General features: G+C 47.0%; 2 protein-coding genes across 5 annotated transcripts in view; one reads left to right on the top strand and one right to left on the bottom strand.

The window, feature by feature from the left end:
* Positions 1–1,585: 1,585 nt before the first annotated feature.
* Positions 1,586–6,315, bottom strand: Nup107 (nuclear pore complex protein Nup107). The gene has a single exon (XM_084594667.1). It carries the CDS (start codon positions 6,162–6,164, stop codon positions 3,465–3,467), a length of 2,700 nt encoding a protein of 899 aa, XP_084450793.1. The 5' UTR covers positions 6,165–6,315; the 3' UTR covers positions 1,586–3,464.
* Positions 6,316–6,564: 249 nt separating this feature from the next.
* Positions 6,565–14,175, top strand: part of LOC146199191 (transmembrane protein 198) — a 108,288-nt gene continuing 100,677 nt past the window's right edge. For 3 of the 4 annotated variants that reach the window (XM_084594665.1, XM_084594660.1, XM_084594666.1), the window contains exon 1: positions 6,565–6,714. The gene's annotated coding sequence lies outside the window, so the exon portion shown is untranslated. Of the gene's footprint in view, positions 6,715–9,797; positions 9,819–14,175 lie in introns of those variants that run through there. The other variant, XM_084594664.1, reaches the window with a different exon arrangement.

Raw genomic sequence — 14,175 nt, 5'->3', positions numbered from 1 at the left:
ATATTATCCTTACTGAAAAGTTATCAGCATACAGAATTTGAGGAAAGGCACTTGACATTATAAAGCGCTGCTTATACAAAATCGTGTTCGATGCATTTACATTGATATAAATATAATTTAATTATAGACGTCCATCATGGAGTATCTCAAGCCAGCATACTGGAACCTCTTTTATTTAATGTTTATCTTAATGGTCTGGTCAAAATTGGTAGGGGAGTTGAGTATAACATATGCAGACGACACAAGTGCGTTTATATCATAACTCGAGACTAATGAACTGATGCGAAAGGCGAACAAGATTTGAGCCAAACTACATAAACGGTCAGTGCAGAGCTAGCTCATTGCTAATAAACATCAATGAAACAAAGGTGGTAATTTCTAAAGCGAAGAATTATCGTATTAGCATAACAGAAGTTCTACAGAGAGTCAAAACACCAGGCACATACTTCAATAAATACATCCTCTGAGACTGTCACGCGTAACACCCAAGAATCAAACTTGCCCTTTTGGTAGGTATTTCAGTAAACGTTGCCAACTAAAACAGTCTTCAATCTATTATACCCTGTTTCAACTCGACATTCTCTACTTCCACTTAATATGGGGAAATACTACTCCTAATACATACTAACAATTAGTGCTTCAGAAAAATGCATTAAGAAGGATAGCAAATGTTTGATATTTATCATCCTCAGCACAGCTGTCATCATATTTTGGTGCAAATGTTCATAGGCTATATAAATGTCAATTATTAAGTTTATAAGATTCATATTTGTAAAAATTTAGTTTACTCACCTGCACATTTAAACTCTGAGAAAACCCAGCACTTCACCTAAAGTGCTATCATGAGTACTGGTACATATACCGCAATCACTATGGCCTTCAAGCTCTAAGATACAACCCTTTACTTTGAAATAGATGTTATTTTTTTCACCAAAGAAATAACTTATCCTCAGATATTGTTCGAAATGCTTCTGTAGTGTGTCATTTTTGCATTTGTTAACCACTGTTTAAGTTGTTTTTGTTAGTCTGAGAAGTGCACCAAAAAAATTCAAGAAACTCCTGTTTTTTCGTTCTTGAAACTCTTATGTATTGCCCTCGTGTTTCTTGATTCCGCGTTATTTTTTTTCCCGGTATTCAATGTCATTACTGGGAACCACGCCAGAACACACCGCAAGTGATGGTGAGCATCGTCAAGCAGCCCTTATGCGGCTTTGTCTCCCTTCAGCTCAAACTTGTATACTCTGTGTGCATTGCTTGGAATAAAATTATATTGTACATATGTATATGAAATTGCATATGAACAATTTTGTAGGTGTAATAATGCTTCTAGCAGGATTCTTGTTTCCGTGATGGTTGTGTAGCATCAGAGATCAGACAAATATCAGAATCCGTTAGACACACTATTTAAATAATGAAAATCACTCGCACATCCATAACCGCCACAGTGGCTCTGTGGTTAGGGCGCTCGACCGCTGACCTCGTCAGTGTGAGTTTAAACCTAGCCATGCCGACCGCGTTCCAATGGAGGCAGAGCACCTAGCACCCATTAACTTTGCTCTGCCGGTGCCAGTAAAAGAACCCCAATTGGTTGAAATCTCTGGGCACCTGCACTACTGTGCATCTCACAGTTGGGATGTTAAATCCTCTAAACCAAACCAAATCACTTACCAATCAAGTCCTTTTTTTGTTTCATCAAGCAGCCTTGCACAGAAACACTTGGACACAATGCATACCTTCAAAAGCACAACAGACCCACTTTAATGTCCCCCCCGTACCCGTACGGCAAAAACAGTCTAAGGTTTAACAGTGTGATGCATGCAGCTTACAGCACTCCCTGCACCTATTCTTAGTCCCGCCTGAACCGTACAGGAAGGTCAAACAGCTCTGCAGAGTACTACAACAGCTTAGAGATACACCAGGTTCCACGCCACTCAGATGCTGCTGCTGCAGTCAAGACATTGCGTAACTTTAGCAAGCAGGAATGAGTGCACAAAATTTTGTGAAGTCTCTCTCCATTGAGCCCAGTGGATAAAAAATATGCATCAGTGCAGCTGTTGAAGCCATACTTGCCCTTGAAGAGATGCCAAGGACAAATTGCAGTCAGCCTATACCAACAGATACCACATTCCAATGCCAAAAGGCTTGCATTAACTTAAAGCAGAGGATTTGTGTTCTGCAGGAGCAGAAAAACTGGAGTCGCCGCCTACGGCTCTTTTTGTGTGCTGTAACAATTTCAAGACAAATTATCTTACGTGAGCCTCTCAAGCTATGAAACACTGCTATTCACTTCCAAGCAATGATCACAAAGCCCCTTTCGGTCTTGCCAGTGCAAATTTGAGCATAGCAGCATGGGAAAAAAAAAAACATTTTTCAGATTTAAATTTGAATTTTGCAGCAATAAATAAATCTTTTTCTGCTAGATAAACATCAACATGGCCAGGAAGGTTCATACAGCTGATTCAAAGAACAGAAGTTGTATTCAGTTGTCCTCAATGTTATTTTAGAATATCGTTTTTCTCTTCCACAACTTATAAGCCATGTTGGTAATTAACTGTTGAGTTGAAAGTAATGAACTCAAGACTGGCCACCCCAGAGACACAACAGTGACGCACGCGATTCCACGAACGTGGCAGCATCAAGACTGGTGCTGTACTGCAATGAAAATGCATTCTAAAATTGACACTCGCAAGTGCATAAGACTATTGCAGTTGGTTTGTAATTAGATGTATATGCACACTCTCTCTACTCTAGTGCAATAAATGCTACTGCAACAGGTTCCAACAACTTCACAGCAGCAGCAATGTTTCACGAATGAGTACCACAGCAAGAAAATGTGTACTGACACCCACTCCAGCCTGCACCACGGAAGAACAGCTATCCTGCCATGTACCCACGGCTCTAAGACACCATGTAGCCAAGGCAAGAATGAGGAGCAGTTTTGGGAAAGGTTGGTTCAGGCTTTTATTATGTTTTTGTGCGGAATTAAAGATGATTTCTACGATGATACTCTTCAAACCTTATAAACAGATTAAAAACTCGTAGGTAACAAATCCTGTACAAGTTGCAATTACATACTTTGCAAACCATTAATAAAACAGTAATTTAAGTAAAAATGTTACAAATGCTGAAAAACGGATAACAATGCTAATAACCAAATAAACGAATGCAGTATTGCAATAGTTTCGCCAGCCCAAAATTACTCCAGCAACAAACGCTAAGACGCATATCGTAAACGTATCCACATATTCGTTGAAGAAAAAAGAATAAAGCGCAGTAGACCACGAAATAGCGACAAATAGATGTCATTTTACAAAATGTATATGGCAGTGGCAGTGTCGTAAGTGACAATGCTAGGAAAGAAGACAGTTTCATCTCATTTCGCTCATTATAAAATTCTCATGATTAAGTTGTCCCTTCTCTTTCCCTCTCACCAAGTCCCAGCACATACATATGAAGACCAATTATTACTGAAGCGCAAACCCAAAAGCGTCGGCTCCTTCATACACCAGAACCTTGGACGCTGCCTTGCTTTTCTGCAAAACTGTTCCTAGTTCTTCCCTCCCAAATTCTTTGTATAACTCCTGCTTCTCTGACGCAATAGTAGCCACCACCTCAGCAACATGTGCAGCAAGGCCAGACTTTTCCAGCGTTTCCATGAGCAGCAACGTCAGCTGCGGAATGCAGAGCCTGCGTAGTGCTGCCATCTGCCGGCCTCGTGATGAATCTACACCGCTGGTGGCAGTCTTCCTTTGATCCACCATCCAGCCACCATCGATAAAGAGCAGAACGTCCAAAACATCTCTTTTCACCTCTCGAGCCAAAGTTGAGACCATCAGCCTCCACTGTTCCAACTCCACTGTATAGGTTCGCAGCTTGTGCTCGTGGGCCACTTTTTCAGGGAAACGAGCATCCGGAGCAAGCTCTTCGGGAGGTGTGGGTTTTCTACGGTGGAACTGGTTGAACCACTCCTGGAAACTTGTGTGCACTTTCAGCAGATTTTCGAAGCACAGAAACTCTCGCATTGCATTCTCGTCCTCAGCTGAAAGCTCTCCATCAGGCCCCGCGGAACGGCTCCAACTATCCATTGCCACCTTCATAGAGTCACTGGGAAGTTTGCGGTACGTTTCACGGGCAGCACCTATCTTACCTAAGCACACAAAGCCACGCATGAGTGCATTGGCTTGTTTGATGGCCTCGCCCCTCGTGGATGTGTCAAAGAGGAGCCACTCTAGTGACTCCACCTTTTCTCTATCTTCGGCTGTGGTTTCTAGAGAAGGCACAGTTGGAGCTGCGTGAAGCTCTATGGGTTCATCACCAGAGACACGAACCTGCTCAACCAGAGTTCGCGTTATGACAGCCACGTCAAGTCCAGCTTCTTGAGCAAGTTGCAGGCACCGCTCCTGTTCTTCAGAATCCTTAGTTTGGAGGCCACGTAAGAGTCGCGTGTATCTGCTGACCTGGTCAGATGGTGGGAGCGCAGCTGCATAAGTGGCAACCAAGGGAACGTGGCCATCTTCAATAAGCAGGTCCACATATGCTCGAAGAATGGTATTACCTGCCTCTGCGCTCGTGTGGCAGCCAACTTGTCGCAACAGCAGCACCACGTGAGCCAAAAATCGCATGGTCTGCAGTGGTTGCAGCTCTGTGGCATGACCAGCCGTCCATTCGCGCATCTCCTCAACCATGGAGATAGCATCGTCCAGTACCACACATCGCTGCAAGATGTGCATTATGGCGCGACCGCGGCACGTTTCCGTGCCTGCTGAAGCTTGCAGCTCCCTGAAGACAGCCTCAAAAGTACCTCGGTTACTGGGGTATCCTTGTGGCAGAGGCTCGAGGCTCCTAGCTTGCTGCGTGGCCGTGCGAAGCTCCTGCTCCACACACACATCCACTACACCGCGCATGCGCGCCCACAGCTGATCCTCCCAAGTACTACAAGCGGGTAGTACAGCCTGGACATTGCCGCTCAAGGCACCGAGGATGGCGCGCTCGTAAGTTGGGCACGAGGGGTTCGCAGCAGCATCCCAGCAGTTCCGCTTCCAGAGGTCTCTGTAGAGGTTGCCTTCAGCTGGCAACGCGGAAGCGCCATTGACGCCGCCTGCGAGGTTTGGGTCGTGATGGGGTCGCCATCCTTCAAGCGCTGCGGCCAGCCAGTGGTGACCGTTTTCGGCCGCCAGCTCCTGCGCCTGCTGCAGCTGGCCCGCCCGCACGTGGAGGAAGACGCTGCGGTAGAGACGACTCTCGTCCTCCTTGTCCAGGTCATGGATCGGTTGGCGAAGCCGTGCCGGCGCGTCCGGGTCCAGCTCGCGCACGTACGATGCCGAAGCATTGTCGGAGGTGCGCGATTGCAAGTAGTGCAACGTGTTTTCCCACGCACAGCCGCCGTCAGCGAAGTATTGGAGCCGTTCAGGCTCGCCCGCGCCGTACTGCTGCGCTGCGCAGCTTTCTAACCAGTCGACCACCAGTTGCGCTTGGCGAGTGAATGAGTCCCTCGCCATGAGCGCGTCCACGATCTCCTTGTCGCTCGACTCGCGCGTGCCGTCAAGCATATCTTCGTCGTCTTCGTCGCACTCTGCCATTTTAAGCCGGTCGCGCAGCAGCACCTCCGTGAGCTTCCATGTGTTGCGCTCTTCTGTGAGCAAGGTCAGACAAGACATAGCTTCACTCCAGACAGGTTCACCTTTGCGAGCGACCATCCGCTCCGTCACTTTCCTCACCTTTTCCAGGTATTTGTCACAGATAGACTGGTACTTTTCCAGCAGAGCGAGAACTTCCTGGCTGCCTCTGTGGGTCCGATAAGCCTCCATGAACTCTGAATAGATCCCAACCATAGCGACGACCGCCGGATGCTCCGCTGCGAGAGCCGAAGCACTGAACGCAGTCATGTCGGCGGCTTCGAAGTTCGCGCTGACATTGCCGTGCCGGGAAAGTCGAGCGCTGGGTGTTGTAAAGTTCACAGACGAGTCCTCCGTAACACCGCTTGCATTTCTACTCATCTGAGATATCGGGCCGCTGTAAGCAGACGCAGGAGTGGTGAGTTCTCGGGGTTGCTGCGAAAAAGATGCACTTCTCCTGCTGAAGCGGCTTCGCGACTGTTTGTCAGCTACCGGCGTGGCGAGGTTGCTCAGGGAGTACACAAACGAGGCACCTTCACGACGATCCATTTTCCGCTGCTTCTAGAGTCAAGTTTGCGCTACGCGAATTTTAGAAACGCGAAACATAACCGCACATTCATATTTGAACCCCAGAACTACCGCCGCATTTTTAGGGTTAACCCAAAAACCGCGTAAAGAGTCACATGCATTGTGTAACGCACCCAGCGCCCCCTCAAAAATGACAGAAAGCGCGATGCTTTTTTTCTGTCTTAAAAACTGTTACGAGCTGGTTAAAAAAAAACATTTTCGGCATTATATTCGAGATTTGACTCAAAGTAGTGAAATAATTTTATAGCCGTAAGCTTCTAGCAGAACGCAATATTTTTCGCTAGTGAATAGTTCCGTGAGCAGCCAACGCTGTCGCCAGCATCGCCTACGCGTGTTTTTTTTTTCTTCTGTTTCATTTGACGTTTGGTTGCTAGCCGCTGCAGTCGGTGGTTCGTTACCTCTTCTCCGTGTGCATCATGTGAAGTTCGCTTCGTTGTGTTTTGCTTACTACGAATGCCAGCGCTGCAGTGGGTGCCATCATCTGCTATACTGTGATACCAAAAAAATCCAGGTAAATGCACTTCTTCATATTCTCATCTTTTTCTTCACCATCCTGTCACGCCGCAACCTCCGGCTTGCGGCCCCATTGATCCACTTGCTCTTGCAGCACTGCGCACAAGATCCGAGGCCTCCACTATTTCTGTGTGTATATGCTTTGTGTTTTGTTACTGTGATGAGCGATTCGCCCATTTGATGCAACAGCAAACGGACAAACCCTTTGGTTTCACCTTCCCGCGACGTTTCGCGTCCAACTGCGAAGCGATGGAGTCCCGTTATGCTCGCGCGTTACGCAGTCGTCATCTAGCATCTTTCCGCATCTTAGGTTCCCACGTTCAGTTGCCTGCCATTATTTCCCGCAAATTTTGTGGGTTATTCTGCACATCAGTTCGATTTTTTTTTCTCTTCTTTTTTTTTTTTTTTTTCATGGTAGCAAAATGCAGCCATTTGAGAGCCTACGCGGGCTTGCTTTACCGCAGCGGTGAGATATCCGCGCGCTCCGCAGTCAAGGCTCGCGGTTTCTTGGATTGAACCCGTTCGCAGCAGCTACATGTTTTTAATACGTGGCGAGCCCAACAGTTTGTAGGGACCAGAGTATTGTATGTTTGTACTGCTCTGCGCATCGCCGAAGAAGCGGTTTCCCGTTCATGCAGAAACGTGATCCTTAATCTGATGCAATTTTGTACGTTATCTTATTGATGGTTATAGGTAGGTGGATGTATATTATTTGGCGCCAAGTAGACAGCGTGCATTTGTGCTGGGCGCTTTGAGAACGAGAACGATATGTTAGGCTGAACCATGAGCTTCGATGGTTACTGAGCTCCGAAGACTTCTGCAAGATTATTCGTGCTCCGCGCATCACCCTAGTTTCTGCGGCACTTTTCCAACATTTCAATATCTATTCCTTAAACTCTCACCCATTTTCTTTGACTCGCTTGCTCGTCTCGAGCTTCGACACACTGCGTGCACTGTCGAGAACGCTTGTATGGATGGATGGAAAAACTTTATTTTCGTCAGAGAGCATGTATGGATGGTTCCGTGTTAGATGGCCATCAACCCATGGCTGACGGCGACCTGGGTGGCCCACTCCACGGCCCTGGTCTGGACGACCGGGTCTGAGCTGGCCAACACGGCCTCCCACTGCTCGAGGGAAGGATCACGCATAATATCCGCCGGTGGCGGTGCTATGCTACAGCTCCATAATATGTGGTCATAGGTTGCCAATTCCTGACACCATTTGCACTCCGGCTGAATGTCTGGGTAGATTTTGCTCAACACGTATGGGTTTAAGAAACATCTAGTCTGCAATCGTCGCCAGACGCATTCCTGCGCCTTCACCAATTGCTTGTCCGGGGGTGGGTAAATCCTCCGCTCAAGTTTGAAATGATTAGAGAACGCTTGTAAATGTGGACGCCTCTTTCCTCATCTCTCTTGTCGAATTTATTGAGATCTTGCTTTTTTCTTTTTTTTTCGTCCTCTGCTCGCACGTTTTCTCTTCGTCGTTGCCTTCGCCTTGCGACTTTTCGATGTATATCTTGAGACATCTCTGATTTTTTTTATTTCTTGTTTATTGCCGTGTCCTACGCATCACTGTATTTTTCTTTTGCCGAAATTACGAAAATTTCTACTGCGTGTTCCATGCTAAATCGGTTTCGATGAAAACGTGTGATGTCGCTACAAGCTCAAATTATAGTATCGCCCCCTCCCCTCATAATAGGGGGGGGGGGGGGGGGGGGGGGGGACAAGCAACTAGGTGCAAAATTAAATCGCATATGCTGCCTTGTTTTACCACTTTAGATACAGACCGTAGCTGTGCGTCGCTAAACAAATACATTTTAGCGGAGTATATCCATGTCAGGAAAGCGATATAGTCATTCTCTTATCGCTCCTAAATCTGCGGCTTCGATTGCGTACCAGCATTGGTTCTAAAAATGCCTATTTGCTCATTCGTTTCCTTCGCAGCGGTCTGTTCGAGCTCTCTAGACAAGCTTGTTCACTTCTGCACTGTTCTCTGCATTTGGCCAGTGATGATAAACGGCAAGTGGCAGGCCGCGCGACAAATGCATCGGGCCACTCACATAGTTCGAACTTTTGGTTCGTTTGAGCAGGCTTTTCGGTGTCGTCAGCCTCGACTACTGTTCCCAAGGACGCGGGATTGAATCCCGGTCTCGGCGGCAGCTTTTCGATGGCGGCGAAATGCAAGGCGCCCGTGTGCTGTGCGATGTCAGCGCACGTTAAAGAACCCCAGGTGGTCAAAATTTCCGGAGTCCTCCACTACGGCGTCTGTCATAGCCTGAGTTGCTTTGGGACGTTAAACCCACATACCAAACCAATAGTGAATAATAGTGAAAAAAATAAGAAAGCTACGTATGGTTCGGGCAGTTTAAACGAGCTTTTAAGGAGTTTTTTTTTTGTTGTTTTTTTACCTTCCTGCTTACGAGCCCAGTGCGTTTTGTGGTCTAAAAGGACCAAAATTCGTCTTATGTAATTCATTACGTGGGCTTTTTTTTTTTTTCTTCGAACCCTCGCTGCACAGAGCATAGCATACAGGTGACGCTGATTCCGCCCAAAGCTCGTCTCACTAGAGAAACGATGGACATAAACTTGCTTAGATGACAGAATTTTCTGACGCCGTCTGCCATCCCGGTATGTGCTCGGAAGGCTGCAATGTGAGACGAGTAAAAAATGCAGAGAAAGTGGGAAATTCATGGCATGACTAACATCCCCTTTTATGGCAGTTTAGGTTGGCCCGATCCCTTCGCTTGTCTTCGACCGTGTCGTCAACAGCTGCTTCCGTGGATGTCTTCGAAAATCATATCCCGTCTTGTACGAACCAATCAATGCGGCCATCTTTGGGCGCGCAGTGTACCCGGCCACCGCCGTTTGCCGACCGCGCTGCTACTTCTACTTTCTCACCTTGGCTGCCGTAAAGTTTGAAATAACCGGAAAATTAGAAGAAGAAAAAAAGAAAAACAGTCCACATTATACATGTCTCACAACTTTTGTGCAGAGCGCGACACCAGGGACAGCGCGCTCGCGCCAGTCAAGCGCCAGATTTGGAAGCCGTCGAACACTTAGTGCTCATGGCCTCTACTCGCCTAAGAACTACTGGTAGAGGTAATAGTAGACGGTGTACAGTAAGGAGCTATATAAGAATTAGGACTAAAGAGCACTGACCTGCCGACTGGCCACTGTCTAGCGCAAGTTAATCTTCTGTGATTGTTTTCTTTAAAGTTAAGTACAGTCATACCCATTTAATATGGGCACTCTGGTTCCAGAGCCGAACTGTTCATAGATCGAATCGTCTGACGAATCGCGAAGAAAAAAAATATTTACAAAAGCACGCTGTGATTAAAGCATATTTATTTGCCTAGTGATGGTCATCGAAGTTTAAATTAAGAGATTTTCGGGCCTACATGTCCATCACTCCATACGGTATTGTACACCATAGGGATCAAATAATGTGGCGCATTTAGTTGTCCATGACAATGGCTTATTATAAGTTAGCTAATTATCTTCTAAAACTCATCACATTCATGACATTATCACTTAGTTGGCCGAAAGCGAAGGAATTTAGCTTTCTGCTTTGCACAAGCCGCAGAAACAATATTTCATTCATGCAGTTTTTGGAAATTTAATGTGCATCGGCTCAGAAACTTCGCACTGTGTAGCCTGAAATCAGAAAAGAAAGGGTCATCTTTAAAGTCGTTTAATCATTTTAACTGCGTTCCTCAAACTGCAGAAAATGAAACATCTGGGTGGGGCAGTAGAGGCTTTGCTCTGATCAGCGTTAGTATCGTTCATACTAACGCGATAAAAATTCATGCAGCTCCGTGAGCTCTGTGCAATTTCCCCTTTGTTCATCTTCTGGACTGCGAGCTTCTATATCAGCGAGGTGTAAATACATTGGCAAAGTTTGATCCTCGGAAAAAATGCCTATAATTCGAGTCGTCCATATTGGTGTGTACGCTTCACCCATTCATCAGGAATTAACCTTGTCCTACACAAGCTGCGGCCACGTATGCCCCGCATACTTCTAACCTCATCCGTGCACCTTACTGACTCGGCCTTCCCTTCTTGGAATCCATTCTGTTGCCCCAAGAAACCAATGATTACCTTCTCTACGGGCATCATGTCCATTCCCATTTCTTGGACTAAAATGAAATATCATTAAAAATAAGTTTATTTCCTCACCCACTCTGCGCTCTCCGTGTTTATTGACATTACACCTGTCGTTGCCTGAGAGTACCCGCTAAGTGCACTCTACCGCATTATAATTCTCCTAGAGTTTTATCGTCGTGGTCCAGATCTGCTGTTACTATATCTGCACCCCAAGTCCACATGCATACTACCTTATGCTTTTCGAATGCTTGGCTGCCTGTCGTACGCTCCCGTTCCTTCCGTATAGTTTGCGTGCACATAAGGGAGTAGGAAGTCAAGCAAAAAAATATGTAAAACGAAGACATGTGTCTCAGCTCAGATTGAGATAAGTTATCCTTTATCCGCGTCGCTGAGAGCGAGTTGTCAATGCGGTAAAAGTTTTTATCTCTTTCTGTTAACATCTGTAAAAGGATCAGGCTATCCACCCGGCTACCCTTTATTTGATCCTTCGAAATATATAGCCTGTCACATGGTTTGACCTAACACGGTCCTGCTATAAAACGACTATTTCCTTTGTTTATACTGTCTGCATGAAAGTTCGGGAAATCATAACTTGCGATCATGTGGTTATTGTTTGCTTGAGTGACTACCTGTTTACTCAATGCTTTCGAGAGCCGGTGTATACTGAATTCCTTTATATCACTTGACGTTTATTCCACGTAATTTGAAAGCGACTCTTTTCTTTTTCTAATTGCTTTACCAGCACGAATTGTTACCATATCATTAAAATAGCTTACGTCTTTCTCGAAGCCCGCGTTGCCACATCAAGTTGGATCTAGCTGGCACTTCATGCAGATACGTCACGTCGTAAGTGGACGCGTCAGCTATCAGCACCGTGAGTGGCTCCATCCACAGTGCTTTCAGATTTTTTTTTTTATGGTTGTTTTTTTATTATGCATGCGGCCTTGTTTCGCGCTATTTTAAGAGCGCACCGCAACACTCACAGGACGGATGTGTCTATGCGATATCATATCTTATCAGAATGTGACGTGGCGGCGTCTCAGAAGATCTATATGTTTTCATGTAGGTTCTTCGTTTGGTGCGTTTTAACATGTACTACGCACATAATGTTCACACTCTGTCAGGCGACGCGCTGCTAAGTTGTCTCGTAGAGGTTAACGCGAGAGCTTCAAAGGCCCCGCGTCCTCCAGAAAATCCGGCGTTGCAGGCGAAAAATTCACGGCTGGTAGGAAGTAGCTGGCAGGTGACGGGGCCCAGGCATTGATTGATCGTCGAGTTGTGTGACGTCACGAGAGCACATGACATGGGCCGAGGTAGCTGGAGCTGCCAACTCGAGCCATGCCTTTTGTAGCTTACTCAGGCACTTTCGTATGCGATATGAAAAAACTTCAGCGCAAATGCAGTAGCACGAAGGCGAAAAGAAAGGGACAGGAAAGAGCACTGTTTTTTTTTTTTTCCTACTTCTTTTCGCCTTCGGGTAATTGTATTTGCGCTGAAGTTTTTTCATGGACCAACTAGCCCAACAAGAAGTTTTACTTTCGTGTACGTGCCGTTCTGAAGGGAGGCGATGCCGCGCCCGAAAATTACTGTCGACGCATACAGCTTGCTGGTGAAATCGACGCCACCTTTAAATTTTTGTTACTTTCGTTTCTTCTTCTTCTTCTTTTTTTTTTTTTTTCTTTTTTTACAAGCTCCGTTTTCATCGAGAATTTCCCTTGCCGAGTAGAGCTAAAGCTCCTCAATAAACTAATTGAGGAGCTTTAAGTAGAGCGAGGTGTCGGATAAAACTGCCAGACACTGTCGGTTGACCTTGCGCTGTCCGGATTTGTCGTTTACTGGGAAGAGTAATATAAAGGAGCGTGACTAATAATTTTACACTGTACTGCTCGGTCGCGTAAGTCGATCCACAACCTTGTCGCGTTGTGAGCGCTTTGCGCAAGCGCATATCTTGAGTTCTTGAGTGCTTTCGCTCTCACCCAGTGACTCACTCCTCCAGTCCGCTGTTGCCGCTGCATCCGTGCCGATCGCCTTGAGGGGAGCGCAATGTTCAGTGCTCGCGTGACTCGCATGGCCGCGCTCTTTGTCGCATCGCCCGCCGCGCTTCGTTCTTCCACTAACGTCGCGTACACACGAGTGGGGCTCATCGAAAAAGAAAAAGAAGAGAGCGAAAAGGGAACAGAGAACAACGGTTCCTTGAGCGGCGAGCGTTACGCGATATGACATAACGCCTTCGCAGTTCGCGCGCGGCGCCAGCGTGATGACGCGCGGAGAAACGCCGGCGCGGTTTCTCTTGGAACAGGGGAAGCCCATTCTCGTTCGTGAAAAATAGTGGCTCGCGCTCGCTTCTTCGCACTCCACGGTCGGTTTGTTTTCCCTCTTCGGCGTGGACGTTTACGACGGCTGTGCTCGCACCACGCTGTGCCGTGAGCTGCCGTTGCCTCTGTGGCCAGCGCGCATTGAAAGAGTCCGCGTTGTTGTTGTAGCCGACGTCACACGTGAAGTCTGAAAGGGAGAGAGAGAAAAAATGTAGAAAGAGTAGCTGTGTAGCTGTGCGGAGCTCTTAACGCGAACGTGGTTGTCTCGTTCGTGCCGTGTGCGAAAAATACTAGCGTGCTCGATGTGGCCGACTGTTGCTGAACGGGCCGCGGTGTACGGACGAGTGCACCGCTCCGTCAAAGCCTTTCTCTTGTGGGCCATGCCTCGTTGGCTGCTGCCCTTAGTGCGGAGGTCCTGCAGTCAAACTCACTGCGGGACTGTTGGTCTTGCCGCCCTTCGCGCACGGCATTCTTCGGCGTCCTATATAGGAGTGTATAAATTGCCGCGTTGTGTAGCCTTGCGCTAGAGGCGGTTGACTAGTCTAGCGTATAGTAAGCCGTCGCCATTTCTGTTCATCGAAAGCCTTCCATGCGCAAACGAGGGGGTGGCTGGGCGAAACGGTTTGTGGGTGGCGTTGTCGTCCGTTCTGCAGGCCCGTTTGTTCGGAATCGACTGTTTGCTCGCGATACGGTGCCCCGACGTAGTGGGTGGGAGTAACGGCGCTGCACGGAGCGTTTGCAGAAGGGGAGTACGAGAAGCAGGCAAAAGGGCGTCTACGTTGGCTTCGAGCACCGTGTTTATGCCGTTACAGTAAAACAAACGTACGAGTAAATTTATGTATCCAAGCTACAACATCTGGCGGAGGTGCAGATCTGTCGGAATCCGCGCCCAATTCCTCAGGTAGCACCGAAACGTTACAGCATTGTTACTATCTTTGTTTTGTTTTAGTTAGGGGTACTACGTTTTCTTTTTTTTTTTTTCCTTGAAGATTTCTTTTTATTGGCCTCGAAACGTTACGATTAAACGTTTGAATAAC

This window comes from Amblyomma maculatum, chromosome 2 (genome assembly GCF_055883805.1).
Source record: "Amblyomma maculatum isolate TAMU_Amacu chromosome 2, ASM5588380v1, whole genome shotgun sequence".
Lineage (NCBI taxonomy): Eukaryota > Metazoa > Arthropoda > Arachnida > Ixodida > Ixodidae > Amblyomma > Amblyomma maculatum.
This window is presented reverse-complemented; position numbering and strand designations above follow the sequence as displayed.

Excerpts from the sequence above, each read along its gene's own strand:
- Nup107 (XM_084594667.1), bottom strand. The coding sequence starts at position 6,164 with ATGGATCGTCGTGAAGGTGCCTCGTTTGTGTACTCCCTGAGCAACCTC.